The sequence below is a fragment of the Lagopus muta genome, chromosome 6, assembly GCF_023343835.1.
Source record: "Lagopus muta isolate bLagMut1 chromosome 6, bLagMut1 primary, whole genome shotgun sequence".
Taxonomy (NCBI): Eukaryota; Metazoa; Chordata; class Aves; order Galliformes; family Phasianidae; genus Lagopus; species Lagopus muta.
The window spans coordinates 48,349,458-48,370,522 of record NC_064438.1 but is presented as its reverse complement, the minus strand read 5'-3'; the positions used below and the strand labels follow the sequence as shown (position 1 = coordinate 48,370,522).

Genomic DNA, 21,065 nt, shown 5'->3' with positions numbered 1-21,065 from the left:
AAAGAGAGAAGCCAGCTCACTGAAGACAGAAAAGCGTTTTGTTCTTCTCATGTGGTCGGGCTGTAACTACAGCAATAGCTACACGAAGGCATTGCCTGCAAAGAAGAAACTTTATGCGCATCACTGACCATACACTGTACTACTAGGCTATTGGATAAGCATTTAGGGATGAAGTCATATTTGTTTTGTTTACAACAGCATGGGCTGCCACACTAATTTGCTTTAATTTGCTTTTATAGTCACCTTGAGAACTCCTGAGCAGGAAGTGACAGATAAGCATCATCACTTTCATGAAATCTTTGGCCTCTCCACAGATACTGCCAACAAGGCATTAGAGCCAACTACAGGTTTAAGCTGAGATACTGATGCATCTGCTCTTTGAACAGTTCAGTCGTTACTTATACAAACTTGTAACCACCTCACTTGGATTAACAGTCCATTAACTGCAGCTCTGTGGGTGAACACCAGCCTCACGTTAGAGCAGTGGTGGAGAACGGAGCATTGTGTTCACAGAGAGCTGACCTGCAAAAGCAAATTCCTCACTCTCCTGCCTCTGCTCTGGGCAAAGCTGCTTACCTTTACATGGCACTCCTTCCACTCAACCTGCATTGTTCAAGGGTTTGAATTCAGAGCACTCAAGGGGAAAACATTTATATAAAGTGCTGAAAAAAATTAAGCCCTAAAGTTGTATAGCAGATGTGATGGAGTTTTTGTTTTGTCTGTTTTGTGTTGCAGGTATTTTTTAGCCTACATATTTTCACACAACTATGCTACCAAGCAATCTCAGTTCAATGAATAAAGGGAGAAGTGATTGTATTGCCAACGTGATCAGGCAAAAAGTTTGCTGAAAAATATTTGTTACATGGTTCCAGGGCTGTTTTTTGTTTGTTTGTTTGTTTGTTTGTTTGTTTTTCTACTTCTAACAGTAATAGGCATTTCTAAGGATAAGAATAAGGAGGGAGTTAGAGAGACCCTTTTGGATCAGGAACATAAGGGCATAAGATTGTCTCCCAGTCGTGGAGCTGCTCCCAACAGGATGCGGTCAGTGGAAAGTGCACTTCAAGGAACAGTGAGCATGGAGGGCAGACAGGGCTCAGGTACAGACTTGTGCAAGAGTGCGGTGGGAACAAAAGCAGCGCTTTAATTTGGAGCTGTGCGTGGAGAAACATTGCTCTGTAACACAGGTGACCTCTCCCTGTGAATCAGAGGCTGGAGAGGAGTCTGAAGCTTAGCAAGTCCTTTGCCTGACTTCATTGCCAAGAGCACAGCACGGCTCCCAGGAGCATGACCCAGCCGAGGGCTGGATGCTGCTGGGGCGGCTCACGCCAGATTCGCCAAGCACCAAGGAGACGTGCGCCAGGCGTTGGTCACCTTTATGTCATTGCACGCTCTCCAAGCTGGGAGGAGCTCGCATGCCCTAAATCGCATCCCACTTCAGGCTGAGGCACCAACTTTACAGGATCTGGACTCCCTCTTACCCAACGCCTTGCCTCAAAGCGCTCGCTTACGGACTGCTGCCCCCGAGGGCACCTCGGAAGGCGATGGCAGCGGCAGTACCGCTGCACCCCCGAGCCCTGCAGCCATCCTCCCTCCCCGCGCACCTCTCGGGCCGCCTCCGAGCACCCGGCACCGCCCCTCCGCAGGCGCGGGGCTATAAGTGAGGGCGGCTCGGAGAGGGGTACAGTGCTGGAGCCATGGGGAATCGTGTCACCCGCGGGGACTTCGAGTGGGTCTATACTGAGCAGCCCCACACGCAGCGCAGGAAGGAGATCCTGGGTACGTCGGGGAGCTGCTCCGCACAGCTCACAGTGCTGCGGGCTGGGCTGGGCGAGGCGCGTATTGCACCTGTGGCTGTGCTTCCTTCGGTTCGCAGCTACTTCTGCATGGACAGCCCGCGTGCGTGTTAGAAGGCATATTGGAATCCGTTTTTTTCTGTAGCAACTTATCTCTTCTCCTATGTGATGATGTACGAACCTCTCCTACACGATGGCTTGTGATCTATATGAGCCTTATAAGTTTCTTTTAAGCTGTTTTCACAATTTCCACTTCCAGCTCAGTTTGGTGCGTTACTTCGATTTACTCAAGTTCAACAGAGGGGCTTCTACTACACGCAATTTTTTCCCCCTCCCTCAGTAGAACTGTAAAACAAATGGGGGGAGTGGTGGGTGTTCGCTGGAGAACAGCAAGAAGCGCTGCTGCTAGCACAGCCGTACTGCCTGTATTTTTATTGTGTACATGTAGCATTTAATTGCATACAAGCACATGGGGTTGGGGAAGCTTTCACTTTTGGGGACTTGGGAAGTTTAGGATTTTCTGAACGAGCAATAATTCAGAACTGTTACAGAATATAGTTGCATATTTCTTAAAATATGCTCCAATGCTTAATCAATAAAGGAGATTTTGCCTGGTTTTTCCTTCTACCTAATCAGTAGGATGAAGTTTTTAAGTTTCCTTTTTATGAAGGAAGATGCTGGGGCTGTGGTAATCAGGTGCAGCTCCTCCACTCCTCCACGCTCCCACAGTTTAATGTAGGATTACTCTGAATTACAAAAACATTTCCGGCATAGTTATGATGGCAGAATATCCTGCTCCATATTAAGTTATATCTGGGAAAATAATAATTGTTTTTCTCTGTAGTAATGATAGAGAGGCAAATGATGTCATTACATAAAATAAAGCCTCTGGCTGTTGCGTTGCTGATTCTTGTAGTTATGAGAACTCTGGGTGAGCTTTGAGCAGGAAGCATGTGCTATAGGTCTCTCCCTTTGCTGACCTTCCACTCTCCTAATGCTGCTGTGGCACTGGGAAATGGAGACCCAGAGAAGCTGGACAGAACAATCTGCATCTGACAGGGCAGAAGGGTCATGAGTTCTGAAATGCTGCCAGAAGTTGCTGTTGAAATTACCTTGCTATCCCACATGCTATTGGTATAAATCACTGCAACCGTGTTGCTCAAAGCATGAAGGTCAGAAGCTCCCAGTACCTAGTGTCCTTACCAAAGGTCTGGTGTCTGTTGGGTGGAGCTCTTCTCTTAAATCGTACATGCATATGAATGTGTACCTAGAAATACCCATGTGATTTACATTTTTGTATATAGCATTGCTTTAGGGTCAGAAGCATTCTTTGCTGATAAAGGAAGTACTTTCCTCCCTGTAGGTTAATGATTTAGTAGTTAAGCACCAAAGCTTGATTATTTTCTGTTGAGGCTGTAAGTTTTGGAAATGTTGATCTCCCTCAGGTACGGCTACTTGATTTAAATGCAAATTAAAAATCATCTATTAGAAAAAAAAGTACAGGCAGACTGACAAACTCATCAGGCAATTTCCCTTTACAGAAGTGGTATTTTCTTACCCTGGTGTTCCAGCATGTTTCTATAGAGAAGCTGAGTTTCATGTCCTGGTTCAACTGTTAGCAGCCCCAGTGCGTCTATGACTTTGTTGGTGATGATAGAGATATTTTTATCATTCAAAGATGAGTTTCAAGTTCCAGTCTTTCAAGATTTCTGGTCGCAGCGGTTACACTGATTCCTAGACAGCAGCGCCAGCAGATATAACCCAGGGTTTTGTCTCTGAGGTAGATGGTTATCCATCGAGCAGATCAGCTGTGTACCACAACTGGACTGGCTAGAAGCTAGCTTACAGCAGGACTGTTGCAACAGATGAATCTACAAGGGATGCAGTTCCTAACTGTTACAATTATGCTAGCAAATAGACTGACATGTTGCACAAAGGAGAGGTAGTACTTTTTCTCTTTGTAGTATCTACCTCTAAGACTCCAGCTTGTACTGCATAGCTATCAGCTGCTTCTTAAGATACTAAGGAACTCTCTTTTCCAAGCTGATACTTCAACCTTCATCTTAAGCTCACATAAAACTGAAAAATGCAGACAAAGTTAATTAAACCGAATCATTTCATTGCTTCCTTCTCACCCTCCTGTTTGTGAAAAGCCTGTTTCTGTCATGTACCAGAACTGAGATTGGGGTGTACTGCTGTGGTGAACTGTATCTGGGAAATAACTGGCTGAAAACTAACCTGATGGAAGAAAGCCTTATATCTGCCTCGCCTAGCTATATAGTTATGCAAGTGCTATTAGAGGGAGTGACCGGGTAGAAAGTAAAAAGAATATGGACTTTCAGTAGAATTAAGAAGTCTACTTCATTGTAGGTAAGGACCTGCTAGATTGAAGCACATGTAGTGCTTATGTAAGATCACAGTACTGTTGAAGATTGAGTTTTGTGGGTTTTTCCTAAAAAAAAAAAAATAAAATAAAATATCAGAATTATTACCAACATCTGAGCAACACCATAAGCATACAGTGAGCAGTCACTTCATCTGCAAACAGTCTTCCAAATGCAAGCAATGAGTAATATATTGTGGAATGAAAAGAATGAGATCTTGTTTTGATCCAACCCACAGCACAAACTTCATAAAATTGCTTCAGGTTGATCAGAAAAATGTCTTGTCTCAGGATCCTTTGAGAAGCATTTGTTTTCTTCCAAGGATGAGGGCTGAATCATTGTTCCTCATGGTAGGATAGGAGCAACCAATTAAAATCTGATGTCTAAGCATGGCTACATATTTGGCTATTCAGCAAGTTATTTGGTAGGGAGATGGCGCAGGTGTTTCATATGTACTTAATACTGTAGGAAGACCGAGATGTTAATTTATCAGCAGTAGAGTGAGGAAACTCAAAATGAAAATGCCTGAATCCGTTTTATTTTTGCATTTAGGCAATTTGGAAATATCATCGTTTTCAGCCAAGAGGAAAGTTACTCATTTATTTAGAGATTAGTATTTCTTACACTTGACTCTTACATTGCCTATTTAAACTGCATACTTAAGAAAAGTCTGATGAACTGTACCTACTAGAACATGAAAGATACATATCTCAATATATCAAAGCTCTGAATTGCTTATGCTTCTGGCAATGAAACAAGGAGCCTGTTTCCCCTTTATATTGCAGTATGTGGGCACAGCACTGCCACTGATGTGCAAGTTCCCCAAACAGTGCATTCAGAGCAGCTGCTGTCTCAGTGCTCACGTCAATTCCCTTTGGGGATCATATGTAATATAAATCACATGAGTAGAAAGTCAGTGTTGCAGGTTCTCCTGATCTTCTGCTGACAATGTATTAAGTGCAACTGAAGATTTCAGCATACTCTATGTTCCTAGTGTTCCTCTATGTTGCATGAGTTTGTAAGAGAAAGTTGAAAGCACTCTTTTAGCTGTCCTATATCCTTTAACTTCTAACTAACTACTAAACAAGCACAAACAGATCATAGCTGCTGTAGTAATGATGCCGATACTGTTTCAGTTATGACCACCATGCAGTGCTTTGCATATGGTGAACAACACTGGGTGACCCAGCAACCTTGAACCTAGCAGCACAAAGCCACCTAGGAACTCATAGGTGATAGAAGGTTAAGGCTCTATTGCATAATGGAAATATAAAACCTCTTTGTAATGAACTGGGTCATAAAGATTTCTTATCAGTTTGCATACTGAAGGGGACAGAGAAAGCAGATTTTTTTTTTTAATGCCATCCTCTGCATGTGTCCTACCAGTGCCCTGGTACATGTATGGTTTGAATGCAGAACCACATCAGATGTGCTGTGCCCTTTGCAAGTACGTTCACAAGCTAAGCTAGTGAAAAGAAAAATACTGTGACATCAGCAAACTGACTTGCTTATTTCTGGTACAAATATCAGCCTCAGTGTAAGGCAGAGCCAACATCTTATTTGATCTGCCACAGGCTCATGGAAATAGAGCATAGTCTAAGACAGAAGCATCATAACTGCTGATTTGCTGTTTTTCCCCCTCCCCCCTTTAATTGGTCCTTGGAAACAGTGAAATTACTTCTGATAAGTTATTTGTGATACTAGAAAAAGCATAATTAAGAATATCAGTAATTACACGTAGAGGAAAATGTTGACTCACCTGACTGGAGATAGGGTCACTAGCTATAGAGCACTCTATCTCAGGAAGCAGCCTTCATCCAGAAGACATTCTTTTTTCAGAGGCTCGCCCTTAAATGAGCTGAGGGAGACCCTGGGTCCCCTCCTTCCAGTCATGTGGAAAGCACAGGTGAATCTCTTGCACCTGTGCTTCCTGGGCCAGCTACCCTCTTCATCAGGTGCTCAATCATCAGCTCAGGCTGTGACTTAACATTTTCCATACACCTTCTTTTTAACAGACCTTCTAAAAATGTTATGCTGAGTTGCGTGCTAACTTTGGCTATTCCTGCTGTGTTGAAATAAAAGATGAAAATAATTTCTTTCTCTTGCTACTACTAGCTTCTCATGGATATGGGCACTGCTGCTCCTCTATGTTTCTGAACAGCTCCATCTCCTGCCCATGTCTAGGTCTGGTGTCTACCAAACTGTGCTAACAAATCAGTGAGATATTCTGTTGCCCTTGCTGAAGTCTATCTGTGTCTCAGCCACTGTTCTTCCATCCATACTGCTGCACAAGTGGAAGTGCTGTTTTTTTTTCAACTCCCTCCTAGAGATTTCTGTTACTCTGAGATTATGGCATGCAGATAGTGGAGCTGGTTGGACTGGGCAGTATTATTATCTACAGCTAAATGCTGTACCAAAGTACTGGCACTTCTTTTTCACCACGTGCTGACTTTGGAGAGGGAAGTCATGTTTATGCACTGCTGTACATCTGCACCAGTACCCCTGCCCTCTTTGTGGCAATCTGTTGGCTCCTCCTGGACAACTGGAAGTAGTGCATGCATGTCTTTGTTTCAGCTGGGACTGAAATGTTTTCTTCAGAGTGTCTGCTATGTCTTGGTTCTAAGAGAAAAACAATGTTGATAACAGACCGATGTTTGTAGTTGCTGCGAAGCAGTATTGTACAGTCAAGGCCATTCATGGCAAAGAGCTCAAGGAGCTGGGAGGGAACAGAATTAGAACAGCTGACTTAAACTGTCAAAGGGATATTCCATGTTATATAACATCAAGCAGAATGAGTTTTGAAGGGGATGGGAATTAATCTCTCTCTCTTTTGTTACTCAGGGGCAGCTAGGCATTAGTTGAGTGGTGGTGAGCAATTGCTTGTGCATCACTTGTTATATATATTTGTATGCATATGTCATAATTATTATCCTTTTCCTTTTCTCTATCTTAGTAAATAGCTTTATCTCAACCCATGAGTTCTACTTTGTGAGAATGACTATGTGGTCCTCAGCCACCTGCCTGGTTAAACTACAACAATGCAAATAACCTGTCTGCTGAATGAGCTAACAGACCTTCCCAGCAAGCTGGAGCTGGATCCTATGCTGGAGAGACATGAGAGTAGCTGGGACCATCTTTGTCCCATTGTACTCTAAAGGGTGAATCCATGTCCCGTGTGATCACATAACTTTGTGTGCTTTGTTCTTTTTTCTTTTATCTAGAATGGCTGAATACTTGTTTGCTTTTCTCATATTACTGTTCTCCCTCTATGCTGTGATCACAGATAATTAACAGCTCACTATAAGTTACATTTTATGGTCATGTTTTAGCACTGACTCGGTGCTTGTTGGGAAAGGGATGGACTCTGACCTTATGGAAGCCAGCCATATTAGTAATGGACAAGTGTTCAGGAAGGGGAAAACAAGTGATTTGGAAAAGAGAAGCATGATACAAATCTCTGCTCAGATGCATCTTAGTGTGAAAATCTAGCAGGCTCAAGAGGGAGAAGAAGTGTCTTTTTACTTCCAAAAGTACTATGCAGAGGAAATGAAAGTGATCTTTACAGTGTAGCTGTACAGGTTTTGTATTCCTTGAAGGCTTGTGGGGCAGCTCTGCACAAAGGCCCAATATCTGATTCTGTTGCTTTTGGCATGTGCAGATTGCTGACAGCTAATGCCTGGCTTGCACAGACCAGCTGTCACAGAAGGCTGTCCCCATTATTCAATTGTAAATGCTATATCTTGACTTCCTTCAACTCCTTCATCTAAATTCAAGGCATGAAGATGAGTGAAAAATGAGAAATAATAATACTTAAGTTGCCACATCTGCACACATAAGCACTATTTATTACTGCCGTCATCAGGATCATTTCATCCAAGCTTAGACATATCTCACTGAAGAGAGCATTGCTTCAAGTTTTGGAGCAAGTAACATTGGAGCAGCAAGTAACATTCTGCATTTACAATACTCCTGATGTGAAAGCTTCTCTGCAGACTACCCCAGTAGTGGGGCTTCAGCCTGCAATACTTTCAGTTCCACCTGTCAGCCTCCCCAGGGCTTCACCTTTACAGAACGAGGAAGTGGTTATCAGCATTAATGATAAACAGACAGTGTTTTGGCTTAACTATTACACAAATGTACTGTTGGATAGAAGTTAATCATGTGTTGAATTTAATATTAAACCCTACCACTACTTCATAGTTGTTATCTGTGATAAATGCAACCCACGTGCAGTACTGCTTGCAGACCATGCTACTGGTAGTTAGAAGTTGCTGCTTTGAATCTCTCATAAGAGATTATAAACTACAATCCTCCTTAACTGCAGCAACAGAAAATTGGCACAAAACTTTCAGTGCTCTCTAACTAAAACCTACAGCATAGCTAAGTGGATATCCTGGCACTCTGTGTTAAAATTTGGTACCTATCTAGGTATCAGGGAATGAGTTGCAGCATATTAGCATTTCTAGTGTGAAAAAGTATGATTTCTAAAGTTACAAAAACTTGGACTACTTAGAGGTTTTTATTAAAAACTTAGGCTGACTTCAGAACAATGTGAACTCATATTAGTTCTTTCCCACTTGCTGAGTAGTCCTAATGAAGATTTTGCCCCGTTGTCTGAACAAGGGGAAGAATCGAGAATATCCCTTTTCTCATCATCATCCACAGTACTTAATCTTCATCGTCTCTGGCCTCTGTCAAGCTAAGCTACAGGTGACCAACAGGCTGAAAATTGCTGGAATGTTTATTTGCAGAGCATGACCACATCAACCTGATTCCTTAAGTAGTGCTATATCCCTCTGAACTACTGCAGATATCTCAAGGTTCATTCCTATAAAAATCCTCCACTCAGTGCCTGGCACTACTTTGCAAGGTCACATGAAGCGTATCATCTCCAGTGCTTGTTTGCAGTATATACAGCTGCACAGATGCAAGTTGTCATAGCCTTAAATGGTATAACAATGGCATTGGTATTGGTGCAATAGTCAGATGAAAATTAGTTTTCTTTTCACATACTATACCTGTAAAACTTGTAGAGACACACTGTGTAACTTCAAACTCATAAAGAGTGACTTGTCCTACAGTCTTATTTATGAAAGCTGTTAATTACTGAGAATTGCAGAATATGAATAAGAGAGGTCCGTGGGTGGATAAAACTGGAAAAACAAACATGAGAGTTAATACTGAAAGTTAGAGGTGGGATATTTATGAAGAGACCTGAAGTAATGAACAGTTCCTAGATAAGCAGGGGTCTGTCTTGGGAGCGGTGCTCTTTAACATCTTTATCAATGATGGAATCAAGTGCACCCTCAGCAAGTTTGCTGATGACACCAAGCTGAGTGGTGCGGTTGACACAGTTGAAGGAAGGGATGCCATTCAGAGGGATGTTGAGAGGCTAAAAAGGTGGGCCTGAGTGAATCTGATGAGGTTCAACATGGCAAAGTGCAGAGTTTTGCACTTGGACCGGAGGAATCTCAGGCATCCATGGAGATTGGAAGGAGCGGTCCTTGAGAGCAGCCCTGTGGAGAAGGACCTGGGGGTCCTGGTAGATGAAAAAAACATGAGCCAGCAGTGTGCCTTTGCATCTCGGAAGGCAAATGGTATCCTGGGCTCCATCAGAAGAGGGGTGGCCAGCAGGGACAGGGAGGTGATTGTCTCTACTCTGCTCTTGTGAGGCCCCATCTGGAGTACTGCATCCAAGTGTGGGGCCCACAGTACAAAAAAGACAGGGAGCTGTTGGAGAGGGTCCAGAGGAGAGCCACAAAATTATCAGGGGACTGGAGCACCTCCCCTATGAAGACAGGCTGAGGGAGCTGGGCTTGTTCTACCTGGAGAAAAGAGGGCTGCGGGGTGACCTCATTTCAATACCTAAAGGGAGCCTACAGAGGGGAGGGGAATCAACTCTTTGAAAGTGTTGATAACTGCAGGATGAGGGGAAAGGGTTTTAAGTTGAAGGAGGGCAGATTTAGGTTGGATGTCAGGGGGAAATTCTTTACAGAGAGAGTGGTGAGGTGCTGGAACAGGCTGCCCAGAGAGGTTGTGGATGCCCCGTCCCTGGAGGTGTTCAAGGCCAGATTGGATGGGGCCCTGGGCAGCCTGGTCTGGTATTAAATGGGGAGTTGGTGGCCCTGCATGTGCAAAGGGGGTTGGAAATTCATGATCCTTGATGTCCCTTCCAACCCTGACCGTTCTGTGATTTTGTGATTCTGTGATTCTATACTGTGAAAAGCTGTTGTGGGATTGCCTGAGTTTCCTGCCTACTTCTGGGATTTGACTTGAGAACAGGCTCATTGGCTTGAGGACAGGCTCTCAGCAGAATGGGAACAACAAGTTACGTATCTTACAGATTCCCAATAATATTATTTACTTTCTAGCGATGTTAGTACTTGTAAAGACATGTGCATGTTGTAAGCACTGGCAAACACTCAAATACTTGCTTTTTTCTTAGTGCTGCAGTTGTCATATAACCACACAGTAAAACCAGGCGAGCCTGTTGCATGGTCTTCCTCTGCTGGTATGTCTCAAACCAAAGAATGGAAGGGATTACAAGGAAGGCAAAGGTATTTCTTTCCTGTTGAAAATAGTATCTGGACTAAGCAAAAAGAAAGGGAAGTGAAAAAATGTCTTAAATCTGATGGTCACTGGTGTATTAATACTCATCCTTGTGAAGATAAATGGGGCCACATGTTGACCATAGAAGTCATCATATGCACACACATGTATATTGGACACAGTGCTAGAAATGGGAACAAAGCCCATACGTTGGTGAAGCCTTTTTGGTAGTGGCTTTGAAATTTCCATTTCATAAGACTAGGGCCTCAAAAATAAGATGATTAAAAAATAAAGAGCACCAGCAGTGGTCATGTTTACCTTTTTGTGAGTCAATGAGATTTTCTTTGCATTTTTTCCCTTTAGCAAAATATCCAAGGATCAAGGCTCTGATGGGACCAGATCCACATTTGAAATGGATTGTATCTGGAATGGTTTTCACGCAGTTGCTAGCATGCTATCTGGTGAAAGACTTGTCTTGGAAATGGATTTTCTTCTGGGCTTATGCTTTTGGGGGTTGCATCAACCATTCATTGACCCTAGCCATCCATGATATTTCACACAATGTCGCCTTTGGGAACAAGCAGGCCAAGTGGAACCGATGGTTTGCAGTCTTTGCCAACTTGCCGGTTGGTGTCCCTTACTCTGCTTCCTTCAAGAAATACCACATAGACCACCATCGGTACCTTGGTGGGGACAGCCTGGATGTGGACATTCCCACGGATTTTGAAGGCTGGTTCTTCTGCACACCGCTTCGGAAACTGCTTTGGCTCTTTCTCCAACCTCTATTCTACAGTCTGAGACCACTGTATGTGAACCCCAAAGCAATTACACAGATGGAAATTTTTAATGCCCTTGCGCAATTTTCTGTGGATTTTATTATTTTCTACCTTTGGGGACTCAAACCTATTATTTACTTAATAGCAGGTTCAATTCTTTGCATGGGCTTACATCCCATATCTGGGCACTTCATAGCAGAACACTACATGTTCTTAAAAGGATATGAGACGTACTCTTATTATGGACCTCTGAACTGGCTCACCTTTAATGTAGGCTATCACATGGAGCACCATGATTTCCCCAGTATTCCTGGAAGCAAGTTGCCAATGGTAAGTACATCATAATCTCAAGTGAACTGGTAGTTTTGTTTTGTTTTTTTACATTATGTGATTCTTTAGCAATAGTCTGAATTTCTCTACTTCCCTCTTCTATCTGTTTTTGACTCGTCAAAGTGTAAAGGACTGACAGGAGGAAACCACTACTTGAAACTTGTCTAATGGTCAATCTATATATTAAATATATTGCTTAATTAAGATCAAACAAAAATCTTTCTGTTTTTTGAGATGACATAAGTACTGCAGCATGTTCTAACTTGCTACAAATAGCAGTAGAACATAAATTCCTGCTCTCCGTGACTTGTTTTAGCTCTGCTGCCCCACCCACTGAAACTGAGGCTGCCTGGCCTGTCATTGGGAAAATGTTGTGGCTTTACTCTTCTAAAATCAAATCTTTTTTTGTTTACATTTTATCAGTTGTGGGAATCAAACTTTCAAAGCCCAGGTGTCTAGGAATGGTTTTGAATCCACTGCCAGCTGTGTAGTTGCTCTTCTGGATTTTGATACGAGATTTCCTCAGCAGCTGTGCTCACAGTGCCAAAAGGATGTGACTACAGTGCATTACTCCTACACCTAAATCCTCTGGCATGGTTGGGAGGAAACACTGTCTGTTGGAAGCTATTGCTGGAACTTCCTTGTGAGGAGGAGGCAGGGCTGAAATTATGGTGCTGTGACCTCCACACTACTGCATGACTCAACTTCTATGATGGTGTATCCAGGAAAATTAAATTTGGGAACCCCATTTTATGAATTGATGTTAGAGTCATAGAATCATAAGGGTTGGAAAAGACCACTAAGACTGTCTAGTCCTAACACTGATTCATCAATAACCCATTTTCTTAATCACAAAAACATTGAGAGGAGGTTTCAAACAAGATAGAAGAGCACAGAAAGCACGTATACCAAATGAGTGTGTATATAGATATTTATTTATTTCTTTATTTTTAGTTCTTCCCCTCTCCCCCCCTACTGCTGGAGCTCTCTCCTGAAGAAGTTGACTGTTCTTGATGGGTTTCAGCATTCACATGTGAAGTTCTCCAACTCCTCTTCCTCTTCTATCTCAGCTAGAAAGTGGGCTTAGCTTTAGCTTGAAATGTTCAAACTTGTTAGATAGGCTTAGATACTTAGCTTACTGAAATGTAAATACAAAAGCAGGAGGTTAGCTCTCTTATCTCAGACAAAGGAGGCAAGTGACAAATTGAACTTGCTTGGATTGTTGCTCCAGATCTGAATGAAACCTGAAAAGCTTTTCCCCACCCACATCACAAATAGTTTAGCCTGACTCCTCAAGGCAGTGAGCAGATGGAAGTGTCTGCACTCCTCTGTAAAGAGGATAGAGTTATAAGCTTAATTTTATGAACTTGTCTTCATCTGTTTCTAGCTTTAGGGCACCTGAGACTTGCCCTGCTGGTAGAGGAGGTACCAGGTTTGTCATTCACTGTTACGTGATAGAACAACATGGAAAATATTAAGTCACTGGCAAATGAACAAGTGAAAAATCTACTACGAGGTGGAACTTCTTTGCAAAAACAGCTACTGCAGAAAATAGTGTCTTCCTTGAAACAAGTCGGCTGTTCTTCTCTGCAAATTGAGACGAAAAGTTCTTTGGAAGGGGAGGGTACAGGCTCTCTGGACAGCTGTAATGTTTGAACTTAATGACAAATAGGGGTAGAAACCTCCCTTTCTTTCTCCTGTTTACCTGCCCAGCAGATTCTTCACTCAGTAACTCTGTTGTCTCTTTAGCACTCAAACTTTTAATAGTTTAACTGTATTTAGTTTCAAATATTGGCAAATTTCAGTTGGGAAAAAGGTCCTTTCTTTGTTCTTGCATGAGTGAATGGAGAAGAGAATTCAGATCAGAAAATATTAAGTTTGGAAACTAACTGAGTCTTCCATTTGCTTATCAGAAGAGTAAATTTTGTCCTTTATTACGGGTGTTTCATCCAGTATGTGCTTTCTGAGTAATATGTTTGCCACTGGAAAGACCTTTACCCTACGACTGCGGCACATTTGAAAGAGGAAGAATTAAACTGTGCCATAAGCTTACAGAGATTGCAAATGAGTGACATGAGTGCACAGTAAGAACTTGTCCCACTGGTATAATGAGAGATTACACAAGAGAGATTTTAACATTATAATGAATTGTAACATTATAATTTAACATTATAATGAAGGACTTGCTCTAAAAGCTATAGCCATAGACTTATGACTAGGTTAGCCTTTCAGTGAAGCTTTAAAACAACAAAATATTGTGTTACTTACCAAAGGAATAAGAAGATTGATTCTTCATTATCTGAAGAATTGAATATACTTTTGATGAGAGGGAACACAGAATAAGGAGGAACTTGGTGCTCTCCCTACAAGCTGCAGTAAAAACTGTAACATTACCAGAGGCAAACTAGTTATTCATTAAGCTTGTGAAAGACATGGCATGAAACGAGATTTTATTAGATAGACAAGACTGGGAAACACGGTAGATGTACTTCATTTGAATTGCAGATTTCCTTAACCCTGTGATGGCCAGGAAGGCTAGCTTGAGTTCTTCCTCCTTCCCCTACAGTCAAGAGTACAGAAGGAACTTTTGTACTTTGCTTTCTAGCATTCTACACCTAATTTTTCATCTTGTCACAGGGGCCTCTAGCTTCTGTTTTGCCCCAGGAGAAAGTCTCTAGCACCTGTATTGTAATGCCACTAGACAGTATCTGCTACTGTGGAGTAGGATGGGTGACAAGAAGCAAAATTTGAACCCAAAAGATGTGATTTATTATCTACTATCTTGATCTAATTGAAGAAAAGCATCCATATACTACACGCATGGCACTTGTTAAGCTTATTACAGAATTTAATCTTGGGTTATCCTTTCGTAATTTCCATTCAAAAACTATCGAACGCTTCCAAGTTGAGATCTGTAAGGAGGGAGGGAGGAACTGAAGCAAATGGACCCTTTCCAACGCAATATGGAGAGCTTGGAATGAGGGAGCCAAGGGCAGGATCAAGAAATACTGCGTTACAATACAGTTCTTTCTGAGATGTTGGTAAAACTGTTTGCAAAAATTGCTACCTGTAAAAAATGCCATCCACAGGTTTTGTTCTGCAACCAGAATGGAATGTGGAGGATGACTTTTCCAGTCTGAAGTACACTTAACAGATGTATATTAACATCATACTTAAAAAGGAATCAGCACATTTAAAAAAAGAAATCCTGACCAGCTGTGTGGACAGTAAAGAGGAGGCCATTTTGTTTTGCACACAGGGATTCTGAGACAAATAGCAATAGGCTGTTTTTGTGTATAACCATGGGAGAAGATAAATTTGTTCACTTGTTTTTTCTCTCCCATGCGATGGCAAAATGGAAAGAGGCACCAAACAGACTTCCACATCCTTTCCATTAGAAAATCCTTCAAGATGTCACCTCTCTAATTGTATTCACTAAACTTTCCCACCACACCATTATTTTGTCAGAAACATTTTATAATGGTTTCTCTTCTCTCCCTGATTTGTATACACTTGTATAACCTGTATACACCTGTGCAGTTTTCTTGCCTGGAGTGCAGAGAACTTGCAGAAGGTGCACATCCTGCCAGCCATCCTGCACCAAATGCTGCTGAGCACAAAGGCAAGCAGGAGCAAAAAGCCACTGCCCCAAGACGATCCAGGGTAACCTGCTCCAGAGCAAGACCTTGGCCATCTCCTATGGTTTCCACACTAAGGTTTTATTCAAAATGAGATGCCACCAGACCCTGCAGGGAAGTGCTAAATCGACATGCTTAGTGAGGAAGCAACTCCTCCATCACTTGGCCTCAGCAGTGACATTCACTCACCCAGGGAGCACACTGTCCAAACAGTCCTTCCTCATCATCTGTTTCACTTACTCACGTTAAATTATTTCTGACTGTGGTCACAGGAGCTGAGCAGGGATCTAAATCTGCTTTTCCAGAGATGTTACCCAGTGCCTGGACATTATCCTTCTTGTATCCTTCATGTAGCCTCCCAGTCGGCAATTTCTGCACAACATCAGAGTTTCACTGAAGGTCTTCACTGTCTTCCTCACAACTGGCTTTTAGATTCTGCAGTGTTTTTAAAAGGACAAGTCATGCTGCCCAGCTGCTCTGGTACAGAGCCTTGTTTGTCTAGGAGGTGGAGTTTTAATAAAACAATGCCCAGCTAGTTTTTTGTGAAATGTGCAGTACCAGCTGCTCTCCTAAATGTGTTTCAAAAAAGCAGAGCATTTGGCTGGAACACTGACAACTCAGGAATTCTCACAGCCCTTTGAGACTGTCAGGCATGAAACCTCCTCATCCTACAAACATCCCAACAGCACACAGTGCTTCTGTGATGGCAGCAGTTGTAAAACTTGGAGATTTGTAACAGGAATAAAATTGTGTCAGACTGATAAATCTACTGACGAACCTTGAGGCATTTCTTGCAATGGACAGAGGAGGAGACACAACGCCGGGATCTCCTCTGCCTGGAGAAGGAAGTCAGATTTGTATCAGGGGAGCGGAATGGAGGAAAGACTAGGAAGCACAGCCCAGGCTGTGTCTTCAGCATTTTCTCAATTGCTGTTTCTCCCCTACCCGGAACTCTCTGCAAACAAGTATTACAAGTTACAAACATCACTTTAAATACAGCGTGTTGGAGTTCTGGCAGTTTATGAGGTGGATTAGTCATCTTGTTATGGAAATCCTCCACCTCCCAAGTGAGAGAGATTTGGTTCTGACTGAAGGCAGAGATCCATCATCCGTTAAATCCTAACACTGTCAGGCAAAACTTGTGTAATAAATCTGCTAAGTATCTAAATGTTCTTAAGTCTATCTCGTTCGACTGAGCTTCAGAAACCTCACAAGCAACAAGTAACTTCAGTTTATGGCAGTGCTATTTTATCTAAAAAATAAGACCAAAGTGCTCTTGACACCATGCAGCTAAATAGCTCATTCTCTCTTTTGTTCTTCCAGGTGAAGAAGATTGCTGCAGAATACTATGACAACCTCCCCTACCACCAGTCCTGGATTAGAGTCCTGTGGGACTTTGTATTTGATGACAGTATTGGTCCTTACTCAAGGGTTAAGAGAAAATGCAAACTGGCAAAAGAAAGCTAACAGAGCAGCTCCAGCTGCTGCAGTAGCATTTTGTTTGTTTGAATGGTTTGAGTGCTCTGCAGAAGAAGGATGCTTTGCATGTGCTTGATGCAGCATGGCTACGCGCTCTTGGGACGAAGAGGATGAGTGTCTGCACTATTTAAAATACTGATACTATTTAATAAGGGATATTTTATGTAACCTTAAAAAACTAGATGAGAGCAAGCTACACTCGCATGAATCTTGGTCTAGACTTAGAATTAACTTCCTGGGACATGTGCGTCCAATTTGGAGTTTTGGCCTGGTCTGCAATGAAGAATATTTGGTCCATGAATAGGCGTGCTTGTGTTTAGGTTAGGACTGGTTTCTCTTCATGCCAAGCTAGATGTAGATGCTTTGCATGCATCAGACTGTGGAAGCAGGGATGACTGGCATGCAGTAGCAAATGATACTTTCTAGAGAGCACAAGGGTGCCCTCAACTCAAAGCATTGCCTAAATATCTTGTGCCTGACAATAGCTGCTTGCAGTGATTTTGTATGTGAAATGGAATACATGTGTTTTGGCTTTTTTTTTTTATATGTGAATCAATATTTTATTAGCTGCTGTTTGACCTCTATTTCAGGGCTTTTCCTAAACCTTTTCTGAGCCATCTCTATTCTTAGCATTTGATGTTCAGTGTAACTTATTGACAGAGTTGAATTGAGATGTGGAAAAACCCTTTCTTTCTTTAATCTTCAGCTCACTGACCAGCAATGTGGCATACTGCAGCTCGTGTTGTGAGAAATGGCTAATCCTTTTCCACTCATCCTTTCAACAGTACTCAGAATTTCGTATTTCCTCATACCTTTCACTACTAGAAGCCCCTCTGGGAGTGGAAGGGCTCTAGTTTAAATTGCTCCTTATAAGGGCTTTTACTATTCCTGATCATCTATCATGGTCTTCTGCGTATTGTACCTATTTCTGTGAATAGGAGTCGCTATCACTGAAGACATTGGAGATGTTATGGTGACATTTGTTCCTAATCACTTTCAGTACAGTTCTAACTTTTTCTGTGATTCAATGGGAACTGACTCAGCAATCAGGAAGCATGTGATATTCCAGCTATAAAAACCATCCCTAATGGTGATAAGGGGATATAAATGGGACATGGTGCTGGTATTGTTTCTCTCCCTGCATGCAGTATATTGCACTATTGACATTGACCTAGATCTGCCATTTCTAGCCCTTGGAATAATTCCATCTTCCTGCCTCTCTTCTCCAACCACCAGCTTCTGGATACCCTCAATAACAGTATTTCATCAAAAAAAAACCTTAGTCACCATACCTTTCTCCATGCAGAAAATACTGAAAAATTTCTTGGGAGTTAGGAGCTGATATGTCATCTAACAACTCTGGAAAGCTGACCGCTTATATCTGTCCTTACTAAGTGGACAAAAGAGAACAGATCTACAAAGGTTCTCTTAAAAACTGAGAGTTTAATCCCTCCAGTGGTTTTGACTTTTTGTTTTCTTCTAGAAATCCACGTATGTTACAAACGTGGAATAATAATTCCCTATATGTTGAGCTCTTAAAGACCATTACTGGACCTGGGATGCCTGATTCCCTCAATAAACACAGTTTCGTTCTTATCTCCTACAGCACTGCATCCAGTGAGTCATATTGGTATGACTTTTTGGCAGTTTGTCTCAGTCCTGCTGGCACTTCATGATCAGATATTCAACTTCCAGTGTCCTTAGCAAGCTGTTTCACAACTCTCAGCCAATTTAGTAAGCAAACATAAGAAGAATATTAAAGATTATTGTGTTCCTCATTCTGTGTTATTCCTCTGTAGAGAATGACTTTTCTCTAGCTCCCTTAGCTGCTCTACAGTATCATTAACCTACTTGATCCATGTTAATAGTCAAGCCTGATACAGAAGCTACACTATAAACTGAAGGTAATAAAAGTTGTTGACTGTGTCTCACCTGCACAGCAGCTGTGTTCCCATGCTGCTTTGTCACAGTCCTCCCATTCTGCAGAGGGACTTGAAGGTGCTGGAAGTCCTGATATCTGCTGTGTTCTCAAGTAGCAAAGTACCAGTTTAAGAGGGTCACTAGTCTCTTGGTGAGGTTGATCACAGCTGTTCTCTACCCTTAACACCTGACAGGTAGCCTCAGAACTTCAGTGATCTGGGATGGATTTATAGTGCTGAGTAAAGCACCTGGAGATGGGACCAGGTGTTATTGCTTCTACCAGCTAAGCCCCCCGTCCATTCTGTGCACCTTGGGACTCTGCTCCCATTAAATGGCCCTGAACAAACTTCAGTTGATTGTCTTAATGACAGGAGGTGTGACCATAGGACCACGTTGTATCCAGGCTGTACTCAACCTGGGTGACAGTGTGGTTATCGCTGACTGTAGGTGTAGTGCCACATTCCAAGGTAAAACATGAACTGAGCTAGGGCCCAACTTTGTCAAGCTTAAGAAAGATTAACAGAGACTTTCACAGAATGGCTGTGACTATCTGTGAGGCAGAAGTTTAGAAAAGCGCTTGCTGTTGTCAGGTATGCCATCAAATAGCATAGGACAAGGGGTAAAGGCCTTACATTGCTCCAGGGAATGTTCCAGTTGAGTATTAGGAAAAGTTTCTTCTCACAAAGAGCAGTACTGCATTGGCACAGGCTGCCCTGGGAGGTTGGGGGGTCACTGTCCCTGCAGATGTACAAGAAGTGTGGAGGTGTGGCACTGAGGTGTATTGTTGGTGGGCATGGTTGGGTGGGTTGATGGTTGGACTAAATGATTTTAGAGGTCTTTTAATTATTCCATGAAATGGTTTTATAATTAAGAAACATATGAGCTACTGTATATTTATACAGTAGACTATAATAAACTTTAGTGATGTTTTGCTGAGTTCTTCCTCCCAGAAAGGCTCTTTTTCTCCTGGTCTTGGAGCTGTAGTGTTGTGTTTCACATCCATGCTTTTCTGCTTTAGTTCCCACATGAACATCTTATCCTGCTGTCTATCTTTCTCTAGCCAGGTGGGAAGCCAGCACTGAACAGCTAGCAGATGTCAGGCTTGGACTGCAGATTACCCTTCAATTAAGATTAAATTTCCCTGATTTATCTAGTATTTAGGTTTACAATGTAACTGGAAAAAAAAAAAGTTTTCTAGAAGACAGATGGGGTGGCTTTGAAGATTGCTGAAGGACAACTGCAAGCTCTCCAAGCCAAAGCACATAAAAGTTTATAAGTAACCAGCGAGCCTGCCCCACCTCTGCCCTCCTGGGCATCTTGCTGCTTGAAGGCAGTCACACAGGATCATGGAATTGGGTGAGAAGGGAGCCCTGGCCCAAGCCCTGCTCCAGCAGGGCCCCACAGCATCCTCCTGGTCCCTGCCTGAGGGCTGAGGAACGACCATGGCCCCTGGGGCTCTGCAACAGCCCCCCTGGACCTGGTTTACAACATGAAGCCATCAGGAAGGCCCAAAGCAAGGTGGGGGAGCTTGGGAAACACTGATTTCCACAGCTGAACTCCCATCACTTTGTGTCTTTTACACAAAGCTGTCCAGGAGATTGTATGATATCTGCTGCCTTGTAAATTTCACACCAAATCAAGTCGAGCAGAAATTCTCAAGATTGCACTGATGGAAAGAATGGTAGCAAAGAAAAGAACACGTGACTTGATAGGTAAGAGCAAGTGTGTGATGAAGTGCTCAGCCATGCTGATGCAGCATCCCATACTCATTTCTGAGACCTCAGCTTCCACAAAATAAAGGTCAGCAAAGCCTGCACAGAGTTAACAGATGGAAATGTGAAATATTAATGAGTGACTCCCATAAGCCTCTAGTTCAGCAGCACAGCATGTGGGATTTCTGCTTTGCTGTGGCCAAGCTGCCCTAATGCCTTCAGCAGCCTTGCTCTGAATGACCCCCCTCTCCTCCCAAAAGCTCAAACAGGCACGAGTGGTGGGATGCGTGGGTCTTGTTTTTACTGAGGAGATAGAGCAGGACACTTAGTGATGGCCTGAGGCAGCCATAAACTGCCACCCTCCACTGATTTCAGCACTCCCCAGGTGAGTCTTCATCATCACCCTCCCCAAGCCAGTGAGGAAACATCAGGTGACATTACAGTGGAGAAGCTGAAGGGGTTAATGATATAAACAAAGGCAGGG

At 42.7% G+C, this 21,065-nt stretch overlaps 1 protein-coding gene across 1 annotated transcript; it reads left to right on the top strand.

Moving 5' to 3' along the window:
- Nucleotides 1-1,441: 1,441 nt before the first annotated feature.
- DEGS2 (delta 4-desaturase, sphingolipid 2) lies at nucleotides 1,442-20,947 on the top strand. The gene is made up of 3 exons (XM_048948052.1): nucleotides 1,442-1,776; nucleotides 11,090-11,832; nucleotides 16,794-20,947. Exons 1-3 carry the CDS (start codon nucleotides 1,695-1,697, stop codon nucleotides 16,935-16,937), a joined length of 969 nt encoding a protein of 322 aa, XP_048804009.1. The 5' UTR covers nucleotides 1,442-1,694; the 3' UTR covers nucleotides 16,938-20,947.
- The last annotated feature ends 118 nt before the right edge of the window (nucleotides 20,948-21,065 follow it).

Coding starts and splice junctions, on each gene's coding strand:
- DEGS2 (XM_048948052.1), top strand. CDS start 1,695: ATGGGGAATCGTGTCACCCGCGGGGACTTCGAGTGGGTCTATACTGAG. Junction 1,777..11,089: donor GCGCAGGAAGGAGATCCTGG/GTACGTCGGGGA, acceptor TTTTCCCTTTAG/CAAAATATCCAAGGATCAAG. Junction 11,833..16,793: donor CTGGAAGCAAGTTGCCAATG/GTAAGTACATCA, acceptor TTGTTCTTCCAG/GTGAAGAAGATTGCTGCAGA.